This window comes from Pristiophorus japonicus, chromosome 16 (genome assembly GCF_044704955.1).
Source record: "Pristiophorus japonicus isolate sPriJap1 chromosome 16, sPriJap1.hap1, whole genome shotgun sequence".
NCBI classification, from domain to species: Eukaryota; Metazoa; Chordata; class Chondrichthyes; family Pristiophoridae; genus Pristiophorus; species Pristiophorus japonicus.
In genome coordinates, this window is record NC_091992.1 from 77,551,373 (window position 1) to 77,565,265 (window position 13,893).

The 13,893-nt window shown below is 48.6% G+C and overlaps 1 protein-coding gene across 3 annotated transcripts in view; it reads left to right on the forward strand.

Annotated features, from left to right (window-relative positions):
• The window catches only part of acox1 (acyl-CoA oxidase 1, palmitoyl), an 80,815-nt gene extending 67,217 nt beyond the window's left edge, over window positions 1-13,598 (forward strand). For all 3 annotated transcript variants that reach the window (XM_070857469.1, XM_070857468.1, XM_070857470.1), the window contains exons 13-14: window positions 6,371-6,577; window positions 8,870-13,598. In XM_070857469.1, the coding sequence (XP_070713570.1) occupies window positions 6,371-6,577; window positions 8,870-8,920 (258 nt within the window). In that variant the 3' untranslated portion in view covers window positions 8,921-13,598. The remainder of the gene's footprint in view (window positions 1-6,370; window positions 6,578-8,869) is intronic.
• Window positions 13,599-13,893: the final 295 nt, after the last annotated feature.

The following is a 13,893-nucleotide window of genomic DNA, read 5'->3' on the forward strand; positions in this document are numbered from 1 at the left end:
ATGTGAGCGCCCATCTCTGGATGCGGATCGATGCGTTGGTATTTATCCCTTTACTCTCGGAAAACAGGGATATAAGTGGCTTATGGTCAGTTTCCAATTCGAATTTTAGTCCAAACAGGTATTGATGCATTTTCTTTACCCCATAGACACACGCTGACGCTTCTTTCTCAATCATGCTGTAGGCTCTCTTAGCCTTAGACAGACTCCTGGATGCATATGCAACCGGTTGCAGTTTCCCGCAATCATTAGCTTGTTGCAATACACACCCGACGCCATATGACGACGCATCACATGCTAGTGCTTCACAAACACTTAAATGGATCATACAACACAAGCAATTTGTTTGAGTATATCAATTTTCTCGTTTTTACAAAGGCATTTTCTTGGCTTTTGCTCCAAACCCATTCGCCCTCTTTTCGTAGTAAGATATGTAGTGGTTCTAGCAGTGTGCTGAGACCCAATGAGAAGTTAACAAAGTACTTCAAGAGTCCCAGAAACGACCGCAGCTCCGTCACGTTCTGTGGCCTCGGTGCGTTCTCGATTGCCTCCGTCTTCACGTTGGTGGGCCTGATGCCGTCCGCTGCAATCCTTCTTCCCAAGAACTCCACTTCAGGCGCCAGGAAAACGCACTTCGAGCGTTTTAACCTGAGCCCCACGCAGTTGAGTTGACTAGGAACCTCCTCCAGGTTCTGCAGGTGCTCGACTGTGTTCCGATCTGTGACCAAGATGTCGTCTTGGAAGACCACGGTATGTGGGACTGACTTCAGTAAACTTTCCATGTTTCTCTGGAATATCGCTGCCGCTGATCGGATTCCAAACAGGCATCTGTTATAAACAAAAAGACCCTTGAGCGTGTTGATGCAGGTGAGGACCTTCAATGATTCCTCTAGTTCCTGCGTCATGTAGGCTGAAGACAGATCCAGCTTTGTGAATATCTTTCCTCCCGCCAGCGTTGCAGAGGTCGTCGGCCTTTGGTAGTGGGTATTGGTCCTGCAGGAAGAAATGATTGATAGTTACTTTATAATCGCCACCGATTCTGATGGTGCCATCTCCCTTGAGGACTGGGACAATAGGACTGGCCCAATCGTTGAACTCGATCGGTGAACTTATGCCTTCTCTTTGCAGCCGGTCTCGCTCGATCTCGACCCTTTCTCTCATCATGTACGGTACTGCTCTAGCCTTGTGATCGATGGGTCGCGCCCCCGGAATTAGGTGGATCTGCACTTTTGCTCCTTGGAATTTCACGATGCCTGGTTCGAACAGCGAAGGAAATTTGTTTAAGACCTGGGCACACGAAGTGTTGTCAGCGGGCGATAGCGCTCGGACGTCCAATTCCAGCGTATCTTTCCCAGCCAGCTCCTGCCGAGCAGCGTGGGACCATCGCCCGGTACCACCCAGAGTGGTAGCTTATGCACCGCTCCATCATAGGAGACCTTTACGGTAGCACTGCCGATTACAGGAATCAATTCTTTTGTGTAAGTTCTTAGTCTCGTGCAAACTGGAGATCAGACTGGCCTTGAGGCCTTGTTGCACCACAACCTTTCGAAAGTCTTTTTGCCCATGATGGACTGGCTCGCGCCTGTGTCCAGCTCCATTGACACCGGGAGTCCATTTAGTTCAACATTCAGCATTATCGGGGGACAATTCGTGGTGAATGTACTTCTACCTCCTCTATCTGAAGCTCTGGTTTGTCGTGATCCTCCATGGATCTGTCCTCCTCTGCAACATGGTGGTTTGCAGGCTTAACAGGATTTGCAGCTCGCCTGCACACTCATTGGAGGTGTCCCATTGTTCCACAGCCCTTGCAAACGTACTCTTTGAAACGATGATCACCCCGCAGTGCCAACAAGGTGTTAATGGCCTTGCATTCATCACCCTTGATGGTGGACCGAGTCATCTGTGGACGTGCAGCTGCAGGTATGTGTGACCTGCTCTGTACGTTACGATTCGAAAACAACTTCACTTTGTTCACAGTACTTGTAGCAGCACTTGTGTGCTGAGAGATTTGCTTCGTATTGTCACTGGTGGCAATGAACGCCTGGGCTATCGCTATGGCCTTACTCAAGAATGAGGTCTCTCCAGTCAAAAGTTTGCGAAGTATGGTTTCGGGGCCTATGCCAAGTACGAAAAAGTCTCTGAGCACGTTCTCCAAATGTCCTTCAAATTCGCAATGTCCTGCAAGGCGTCTTAGCTCGGCGACATAACTCACCATTTCCTGGTCTTCAGACCTTTTGTAGGTCTAAAACCGGTACCTCGCCATCAGAACGCTTTCCTTCGGGTTCACATGCTCTCGGACCAGTGTGCACAAATTGTCGTATGATTTTTCTGTGGGTTTCGCTAGAGTGAGCAGATTCTTCATGAGACCATACGTTGGTGCCCCACAGACGGTGAGGAGGATCGCCCTTCATTTGGCAGCGTTCTCTTCCCCATCTAGCTCGTTGGCCACGAAGTATTGGTTGAATCGCTCCACAAAGGTTTCCCAATCATCTCCTTCCGAAAATTTCTCCAGGATGTCCACTGTTCTCTGCATCTTTGGGTTCGCTATCTGCATCTCATCGCCAATTGTGTATGGAGAAAGAGTCAGACTGAACACTGTGAGCTCAAAGTAAAGTGTGACCGTAGTCTTTTATTGCAGGTCTCCAGAGTGCCTCTCCAACCTGTGAAGCCTCCTTAAATACCTGTGCTCCCAAGGGATTATGGGATCCCTTGGGACTCCAGGGGATGAGCTCTCTGGTGGCTATACTGAGTAAATACAAGTCCACATATATAACAGTAACGTTCTACGATTTTAGAAATTTTTTTACTGAGGGTTGTGAATCTTTGGAATTCTATATCCCAGAGGGCTGTGGATGCTGAGTCGTTGAGTATGATCAAGACGGAAATCGATAGATTTTTGGACATTAAGGGAATCGAGGGTTATGGGGATCGGGCAGGAAGGTGGAGTTGAGGTAGAAGATCAGCCATGATATTGAATGGCGGAGCAGGCTCGAGAGGCCAAGTGGCCTACTCCTGCTCTTATTTCTTATGTTCTTATGTTCTAAAGGCACTATATAAATACAAGTTGTTATGATAATGGAAATGGCCAATGTGGTCTTGTCCCGCTGTAATTGCATCCTCCCTCCAATGGTGGCAATGTAGCGCCTCAGGTTTGCATCTCCCAGCTTCTTGGTCTGTACTGCAGAGAAACTGCTGTACCCCAAACAACTTCTCAGCTTCCCTATCGTTGTACCTTTTGCTATTTAACTTTAAAATAGAATCGAAGTATTATATAAAATAAGGAGAAAAACATGACTTTAAAATGGGGGGACTGAACGACATCTGTGTGCTTGGGTCCAATTATCCATGTCCTCTAACCCCACACTTGTGGTCTTGCAAATCGGATGCGCTTCCTGATTGCTACAGTTATTTCTTGTGTCACGTTCATGTCACTCTCCTGGTTATATCGCCTGTGTATTTTATCTTGCTTTTCAGTCTTACCAACACTTGGTGACGCTACTCTTCCACTGCTCCATATCCCTGCTCATTTTGTTGCCGTGGCATTGCGGTACATTGAAGTCCAATTAAATTTGTAATAATTTTAAGTTCCTTTTAAATTTAGCATTGTTCAGGATCTGTTACCGACTCTTCTTGCGCATAGAGTTGAGGGAGGGGTCAGAGGATTGTCTCACTCTCAGTCTCTCAACACAGACTCCAGGCTGGGACATGAATGCATACAGCTTGGAGCAGAGGAAGACATGGCCATTTAGTTTAGGAACAGCTAGCTCAAAGGCTGAATCATAGGCAGAGTTGCATTGTACAATGTGCCGTGCGCAGGCCTGGAGAGTGGATTATAGAAACATAGAATCATAGAAAATAGGTGCAGGAGTAGGCCATTCGAGCCTGCACCACCATTCAATAAGATCATGGCTGATCATTCCCTCAGTACCCCTTTCCTGCTTTCTCTCCATACCCCTTGATCCCCTTAGCCGTAAGGGCCATATCTAACTCCCTCTTGAATATATCCAATGAACTGGCATCAACAACTCTCTGCGGCAGGGAATTCCACAGGTTAACAACTCTGAGTAAAGAAGTTTCTCCTCATCTCAGTCCTAAATGGCCTACCCCTTATCCTAAGACTGTGTCCCCTGGTTCTGGACTTCCTCAACATCGGGAACATTCTACCCGCATCTAACCTGTCCCGTCCCGTCAGAATCTTATATGTTTCTATCAGATCCCCTCTTATCCTACTAAACTCCAGTGTATAAAGGCCCAGTTGATCCAGTCTCTCATCATATGTCAGTCCTGCCATCCCGGGAATCAATCTGGTGAACCTTCGCTGAACTCCCTCAATAGCAAGAACGTCCTTCCTCAGATTAGGAGACCAAAACTGAGCACAATATTCCAGGTGAGACCTCACCAAGGCCCTGTACAACTGCAGTAAGACCTCCCTGCTCCTATACTCAAATCCCCTAGCTATGAAGGCCAACATACCATTTGCCGCCTTCACCACCTGCTGTACCTGCATGCCAACTTTCAATGACTGATGAACCATGACACCCAGATCTCGTTGCATCTCCCCTTTGCCTAATCTGCCGCCATTCAGATAATATTCTGTCTTCGCGTTTTTGCCCCAAAAGTGGATAACCTCACATTTATCCACATTGTACTGCATCTGCCATGCATTTGCCCACTCACCTAACCTGTCCAAGTCACCCTGCAGCCTCCTAGCGTCCCCCTCACAGCTCACACTGCCACCCAGTTTAGTGTCATCTGCAAACTTGGAGATATTACACTCAATTCCTTCATCCAAATCATTGATGTATATTATAAAGAGCTGGGGTCCCAGCACTGAGCCCTGAGGCACGCCACTAGTCGCTGCCTGCCATTTTGAAAAGGACCCGTTTATCCCGACTCTCTGCTTCCTGTCTGCCAACCAGTTCTCTATCCACATCAACACATTACCCCCAATACCATGTGCTTTGATTTTGCACACTTGTGTGGGACCTTGTCAAAAGCCTTTTGAAAGTCCAAATACACCACATCCACTGGTGTATAATGTCCTGTTATAATGTCCTGTTCCCTCAATTCCATGTTTGAATCCCTCCAATCTGGTTTCCGTCCCTGCCACAGTACTGAAATGCCTCTCCATCAAAGTCACAAATGACATCCTTTGTGACTGTGACAAAGGCAAACTATCTCTCCTCGTCCTTCTTAGCCTGTCTGCAGCCTTTGACACGGTTGACCACTCCATCCTTCTCCAACTCCTCTCCACCATCGTCCAGCTGGGTGGGACTGCACTCGCCTGGTTCCATTCTTATCTATCTAATCGTAGCCAGAGAATCACCTGCAACGGTTTCACTTCCTGCCCCCTCATCGTTACCTCTGGTGTCCCCCAAGGATCTATCCTTGGCCCCCTCCTAGTTCTCATCTACATGTTGCCCCTTGTCGACATCATCTGAAAACACAGCATCAGTTTCCACATGTACGCTGATGACACCCAGCTCTACCTCACCACCACTTCTCTTGACCCCCTCCACGGTCTCTAAATTGTCCGATTGCTTGCCCGACATCCAGTTCAGGACGAGCAGAAATTTTTTCCAATTGAATATTGGGAAGACCGAAGTCATTGTTTTCGGTCCCTGCCACAAACTCTGTTCCCTAGCCACTGACTCTATCCCTCTCCCCAACTTCTGCCTGAGGCTGAACGAGACTGTTCGCAACCTGGGTGTCATATCTGACCCTGAAATGAGCGTTCAACTGCGTATCCGTAACATTGCCCATCTCCGCTCTTGCCTCAGCTCATTCGCTGCTGAACCCTCATCCATGCCTTTGTTACCTCTAGACTTGGCTATTCCAACACACTCCTGGCTGGCCTCTCAGATTCTGCCCTACGTAAACTAGAGGTGATCCAAAACTTGGTTGTCTGTGTCCTAACTCGCAATAAGTCATGCTCACCCATCTCACCCCTATGCTCGCTGACCTACATTGGCTCCCGGTTAAGCAAAGCTCCGATTTCAAAATTCTCATTCTTGTTTTTAAATCCCTCCGTGGCCTCACCCGTCCCTCTCTGTAATTTCCAGCCCCACAACTCCCCGAGATGTCTGTCCTCCTGACCATCCCTGATTATAATCACTCAACTATTGATGGCCATGCCTTCTGTTGCCTAGGCCCTAAGCTCTGGAACTCCCTGCCTAAACCTCTCTGCCTCTCTGTCCTCCTGCAAGACGCTCCTTGAAACCTACTACTTTGACCAAGCTTTTGGTCACCTGCGCTAATTTTTCCTTATGTGGCTCAGTGTCAATTATTTTTATCTCATAACACTCCTGTGAAGCGCCTTGGGACGTTTCACTGTTAAAGGCGCTATATAAATATAAGTTGTTGTCCTCTGCAGGCCGGGATCCTGAATGACGCACAGATTTTCCAGGTGCAGCAGCGTGTGAAGGAGCTGCTCGCTGTGCTGCGGCCCAATGCTGTGGCTCTGGTGGATGCTTTTGATTACCCCGACGCTGTCCTCGCATCTGTGCTCGGGCGCTACGATGGCAACGTTTACGAACACCTGTTCGAATGGGCAAAGAGATCGCCTCTAAACAAAACCGAGGTAAGAGAGACCCATGACCGACCATTGGTCTGCGGCATATTTACGCGATTCGATTGGGAATTCACTGGTAGTGTGGGGAGAGTTGTTGGGGCAGTGATCCTTCATCTTCGGGACTTAGTCTGAATGCAGCCCAGACTGACGGAACGAAACTCGCTGCTGGCTTTTATGGCCCTACGTGAAATGTGAGTTTGCGCAGTCTCAGTCCACTTAATGGGCCCAAGTTTCCACACGCGCCTAGAACGGCGCAGTCCCAACCTGGACGCCCATTTTTCGGGCCACAAAGTGCGCCTAAAAGAATCCTCCGTATTCTCCACCTCCCTGCAGGTCCTCTGGCCCTCGGCGCAGCGCAGCACGAGCTGTCGGGGGGCGGAGCCAGGTCACTGCGCTGAAAACAGTGCCGGGACCTCTGCACATGTGCGTTACAGTGGGCACGCAAGTGCAGTAGCTCCAGGCGCCCGAACTGTGTGGGAGGGGCCCGAAGCACGCAGCCCCTAGCCCTGGCCGAATGGCCTCACTGGGGCTGCGTGAATAAGGCTCCTCCCACGGCCAGCTCCTTCTCCCCCCGCCTCCCCCCCCCCGACCAGACCCGACACCCGCTCCCCGCCCCCCCCCCCGCCTCCGGACCAGACCCGACACCTGCTCCCCCCCAGCCTCCGGACCAGACCCGACACCCGCTCCCCCCCTCCCTAGACTGGACCCGACCCGCGCTCCTGTTCCCGCTCCCCGCCCCCCCCGACTGGACCCGACCCGACCCGCGCTCCCGCTCCCAGACTGGATCGGATCCGACCTGACCTCTCCCCACCTCTCCCTCCCTCCCCCCCCCCCCCCCCCCCCCCTCTCTCTCCCTCCCTCCCCCCGACCCGAACCGAACCTCCCCGACCCGACCCAACACCACCTACCTGTAAATCTGGTGCTGGGGACGGGCCCTGCCCGAAGTCTCGGGCTGGCCCGTTCAGCCTTCGGTCCCGAAAGGCCTGCCTGAAGCACTTTCACACAGATAGGAAGATGGTTTATTTGATCTTTTCTTTGCTTATAAATGTTTATTCAGGTTGGATTTATTTGTATAATATTTGTAGAAGTATAAATAAGGATTTATTGTAGAATTTAATGAGTTCCCTTCCCCCCCCCCCCAACCTCGTTCTGGACGCCTAATTTGTAACCTGATTTTTTAATGTGTAGAACAGGTTTTTTCAGTTCTACAAAAATCTTCACTTGCTCCATTCTATTTTAGTTTGGAGTACGTTTTCACTGTGGAAACTTTCAAATCAGGCGTCAGTGGCCGGACACGCCCCCTTTTGAAGAAAAAATTCTGTTCCGAAGTAGAACTGTTCTACCTGACTAGAAGTGCAGAAAAAAAAATGTGGAGAATTGCGATTTCTAAGATAGTCCGTTCTCCACCAGTTGCTCCTAAAAATCAGGCGCAAATCATGTGGAAACTTGGGCCCATAATGTGTACGGACCCACAGCAAAGGAAAGGTGCAGTAAGGAATTGACTTTCTCACTCCGATAGATTGCAGCGTAGCTGATGTGGGAGGTGGAAAATTGCCACTGTCGATGACAACTCCTCTGAGCTGGAGACTGAATAAATCGCATTATTTTCCAGCAAACAGACGGGCCATTTGGCCTATCCAGTCTGTTTTTCTCCATGTGCCATTTCTGCTAATCCCATTCATTCCCTTTAATGTCCCTCTCTTTTTTTATGGACTCTGTCAGCAATAGTTTACGGCAGAGAATTCCACGTTCGGACTCCCCTCTAAAGATGTTTGTTCAAGCCTCCCCTTTAATTCTGTCTGTGAGCACCACAAATATGTGTCTTCCCATTCCCCTCTGTGGCCAGTGAAAACAATCTCTCGCTAACCCTTCATAAAGAGAGCTTTACTTGGCATCCGATTGTCCTGTACCTGACTTGAATACGGATGCACTCCATGGCCTGCACTGATGGCCGAGAATGAAGAAACAAATTCAGTGGAGTCCAACAATTTTGTCTCTTTTTCCGGCTGTATTATAGAAATCTTGACGTTTCTGAGGCTGTGTATGGGTGTGATTGTCAGCTGTTATTTGACAGTGTTGATCACTGCTGGCAGTTTCTATTGGCTGTTTGTTATTTATGACTCAAGAGAGTGTTGATCATCATTATTAGTGCGAATTGATCGCTGATTATTTGTGAGTATCCACTTGATTGTGAAAACCGGTGGCTGATTGTGTGCACCGGTTACTTGTGAGGGTTGATCAGAGTTTGCGGGGGTTTGTTTAGTTACTGAGGACTGATTATCGTTTGTGTCTTGTTCCCAGGTTCACGAATCATTCTACAAGCACCTGAAGCCGCTGCAGTCCAAGATATGAGGCTGCGCTGATTGGTGGCTGTCCGGGAAATTGAGCCCAGCTGTAGATCAAACTCTAAACCTTTAATTTTCCTTCCTCAGCACCTTTTGACCCCCTCCTCGCAATCTCGGCACTTGCATTGCGGTCCTTCTGGAATCGCAGTGCTTTCTGGCCACAGTCTCCGGGTCGGGTACTTGCCTGCCACTGTTGTCATTCCCATGTCTCCCTCCCTCCTCTGGTGCTGTGGTACAGCCATGTAATCAGACTCGCCCCTCTGGAATCGCGTTTCACATCCACCACCTCCCACTGAGCATAGCAGCATACACAGGGGCTCACGAGCAACGTTCCCCATAATATATTTTGGGTGTGTGCTGGTCCCAGGCAGGGCGGGCCCGACAGAGAGCTGCGCGGCTGCGCTGCTTACAGGGAATATTGTTGCAGAGTACACCAGCTGTGACACAGCAGAGCGTGATGGGAACCGCCTTCAGTTTCAGTTACTGTAGAAATAACTTCCAGGCCAAAGTGTCGCCTCCCATTTAAGCCATGGGTGCTGCACTTTCCGCAAAGTTTTGCACCAACACCAGACGCTGTCGGCAACCACAGAGAGCATTACAGCACAAATAAAAGCAAACTCTTTCCCCTGTGGGGTAGATTTGCACCACTTTTACACTATTAATATTTGCACTTTGTCTTGCACACTGGTCACGGCTGGTGCAAGCGATTGTGCTCCAGCTCTCTGTATGGTAGAGCCACATCAGTGAGTCAGAGAGATAAAGGGCAGCGCTGTAATGTATTTGCTTCATGGCTTCTTTGCTTAAGAATTCATAGAATTAAGAACTAGTTGGTTTATTAACAAAGGTTCAACGATCACACGACACATTACCAGTTCATCCACCTGGCTCACAACCACCTGCCTCATCGTGGATCCCCTGAACCCAACTGGCTGGGGTTTTATTGAGTCTTGTGAACATCACGTGACTGGCTAAGCCACTCCCAACTCAACAGCTCTACCAACCTGTGAGCATACTCACGGGCATATATTACAAGCGTTAATTTAGAAGCAGAGATGTTCAAGGCATAAGGTCTCTGAGGGATTGGGGGAGGTGCAGATCGACAGCTGGTCTTTAGAAGGGTGGAGGGGGGTGGGGGCGTTAAGCTTCCTTTAAGGAGTGGGGCATAATCATGGATTCCACCCTGGGTTTTGTGTAGTGCAGTATTGCCTTCTGGTCGTCAGATGGTACTGCCATTTCACCCTCCCACTCGACACGCAAGTGAAGAATTTTATGTTATGTTGCACGTTGCCTGTGTGAGCCTGTACCCGATGGTACTCCGGTGCTTTTTTTTGTCACCCCTTTGTCATTAGCAGAGCAAATGCCTTTCGAGTCTCCTGGAGCTTAAGGGTTCATGTGCTACAGACTTGCCTTAAATTCAGCTTGTTCAGCTCACTGCTGCCCTCTTTCGGTGGGAAGGTAGTATGACAGAAAACGTTTCTTTGGTTTGAAAGAGGTGCATTTTAGACTTGGTGTAAAATCTGTACAAACAGACACTTATCGACCGTCCCAAATAGCTTGCAGTGTAAATGATACAAGAGTCGTTCTGAAACCATGGTCACGCACGGATTACAATGTACTGAGCACCTTCAAGTGTAGCACCTTAAAGCACGGGACGGCGCCAGAAGATGCACGCACCTGATCTTGCGCGGACCCGGGAGAATCACGCACTCGACCTCGCCTGGTACGGTTGTCTGCCTTTAGAGAGTGTCATAGGGAGCAGGTTCTATTTTACAGGTGCTGCACATACATTGGCTTAATTGTATCTGCTCCCAAACACACGTTCTTAACATTGTGACAGCTGATTAGGTACTGATCGTAATCTCAGCTGGTTCTTCAAGTTTGGGATAATTTTTACACTACATGCAATGACCATTTCGATAATAGGGGTACCTGCAATAAAAGGGACAGCTGATGCCAGTCCCTTAGTTGCCCAAGCACTGCAGATTGCTGTCTCGTTGAGTAATCCACACTGCTCTCTCGTTCTGTGTTTCTAGCGACGCCGGTCACTAAGTGTCTGCTTTGCTCTGTATCCTACTTTCATCAGTCCCTCAAAACGAGAATGACTTGCTTCCACGCCGAAAAGAGATGAGTTCACAAGTGTTTCAATGAAGGACCTAATATTCCGAATCCCGAACTACATGTTGAAGGGTGGAAGATGCCTGTGGGTGGATTTTTTTAACATGTGGTGACCGTTGCACACCAGTCACCACACGGGCTTGACCGAGCTAGGTCTTGGTCCAGTGGCAAGGGTTAACCAGGACGACTGGAGACCAGCTCTGCTGCACGGACCTAGTGCGTGCACATATCGCAGTGTGGGCTGGCCCGTGCTGCCCCTGGGCCCTCGCCTCTCCTGGACCCCGAACTCACGCCTCTCCTGGGCCCTGATCACATCCCTCTACAAACTCTCACCGCTCCTTCGCCCCAACCTCGCCGCTCCTGTTGTCCCTGCCCGCACTGCAGTCAGCCATCACCCTACTTTACAGTCCTGCTGCCTGTGGCTGGGGAGACTAATTGGTTTGCAATGGAATTTTTAGCAGAGGGTAGGCCAGAGTGTTTGCAGAGTGAGGCGAAGGGGAGAATTTTAAACATAAATGCAATCTACAGGTTTTAAATGCGCATCAAACTATACTGTGGTTAAACCCGTTGATCGAGTGTATGTTCCAGGATGAAGAAGTAATCGAGGGCTTGTTTGGCCTGGGCCTGTGTTCTAAGGTTCTGTCCAGTGGAGGGAGTAGATCGCGGAATGTCTAATCCTATCCATAGGTCCCCCACCAGCCCCCATACCAGAGTTATTTTGGGGTATTAGTTTTCTGTTCAGACTGATGAGTATTTTTTCTCCTTTTTTTTTTCCCGCTCCCCCTCTCTCTTTCTCTTTCACTCCCTTTCTCGCATTCTCCGAAGTGTCAGCCGTGGCTCAGTGGGTAGTACTCTCGCCTTTGTCAGAAGGTTGTGGGTTCAAGACCCACTGCAGAGACTTGAGCACAAAGAAATATAAGCTGACACTCCAGTGCGGTGCTGAGGGAGTGCTGCACTGTTGGAGATGCCATCTTTTGGCATTAAACCGAGGCCCATCTGCGTGGATGTAAAAGATCCCATGGCACTATTTCGAAGAAGAGCAGGGGAGTTATTCCCCGGTGTCCTGGCCAATATTTATCCTTCAATCAACATAACAAAAAACAGATTATCTGGTCATTTTATCACATTGCTATTTGTGGGAGCTTGCTATACGCAAGTTGGCTGCCGCGTTGCCCACCTTACAACAGTGACTACACTCCAAAAGTACTTCATTGGCTGTAAAGCACTTTGAGACGTCCGATGGTCGTGAAAGGTGCTATATAAATCCACGTCTTTCTCTGTTTCTCTCCCTTTCTATTTCTCTCCCACCCTGCCGCCTTTCTCTCCCTCCTTCTGTCACACACAGACCCACAGTCTCTTGTTCCAAACGGCCTGCTTTATAATGAGGGAGGAAAACTGATCCTGCAATTGCTATCTGAAACTCTCAGCCCTTTTCAATCCCTTTTCCGTCCATATCAGAAGTCTAAATCGCCCTATGAGAGAATGATTTGGTGGGAGGAGATAAATATTCTTGAGGAATGAATTGCAATGAAAAGTTCGTATTTATCTGATCCCTTTGGCTGAGGTAAAATTGAACAATCATAAATGTCTGTTTGCTGTGGGAGATTTTACTGTAATTTTGTGTCCGAAAATCGTGTGTAACGGATAAGCTGCAGGTGCTCGGCTTAAAGCTCTCCCTACGATGGAGCATCGATTGCGTCTCATTTTAGTGCATTGAGTTTTAACAATTTTTTTTTTAAATTATAGCTTAATACGTCCAATGACTCGAAAGATGCTTGGAATGGTTCGGGGTCTCTGCAAGCTGAGGGTCAGGTTGCGGGGCCTAACACTGCCAACTGGTCAGGGATTGCTGTTTCCTGAAACCTCTCTGTGCGGTGCTCTGAGTTAATGATCCCAAGAGTTTTTAAGTAAGACTATTTTAAAATGGTCCACTTTTCAGGCTAAATTGCCTGTAACAAATGGGACAATTAGTTTGAAGGAATAGCCCCAGTCCTTGTGTGTGCATGTCTGTCTGTCTGACTGTCTGTCTGTCTCTCTGCCCCAGTTTCCAATGCTGCTGAAATGCAAACATTCAGCACAAATGGTCAGCATCGCAGGAGAGAAATCTAAATAACTTTTAACAATAGGAATTACTTTTTAGTCTCTTAGGGCGAGAGGCTGGGTGGGCTTGCATTTTCAGACTACAGACATGGGAGGGGGTGGGAAGTGGGCCCTAGCCAAATTAGACTAGCTGGTAGCTTGAAGTGCGAAGTGAAAGAAATGTTGTCTACCTGATTGTGAGAGTCACGCCTGCGAGGGGGTCTGCAGCGACCTGCCGTTCACGCGACCCAGCTCTCATCGTCACAAGTCCACCTGTGCAGGCGCCAGTATTTTGAATAATTCTCCGACTTGAGTTTTTAAAAATATGATCTGATCCTGAGGATTAAACTGTTCCGACTAGGAATGTCCTTTGATCTCTGGATGCTGTACTGAATTTTGTCAATGTAATTAGTGCCGCACTTTTAAGTGCCACTAGACCTTGTGAAAGATTAATAAATGTATGATTAATAAAATAGCAATGCAATGGGCAATTAGCGTCTGTGTGGGTAATTACCTGAGAGTTACTGAATCCAGGGCATAGACAAAGCAAACGGCAGTGTGGGAGCACCTTCACTACTCACTGCAGTGGTTCAGTAAGAACACTTCCCACCACCATGGGCAATAAATGGTAACAATGCCCACAGCCCAAGAATAAAAAGACTTGCATTTATATAGCAACTACCAGACAGCTCAAAGCGCTTTACAGCCTGTGGAGTGTAGACACTGTTGTAATGTGGGAAACGCAGCAGCCAATTTGCACACAGCAAACAGCAATGTAATAATGGC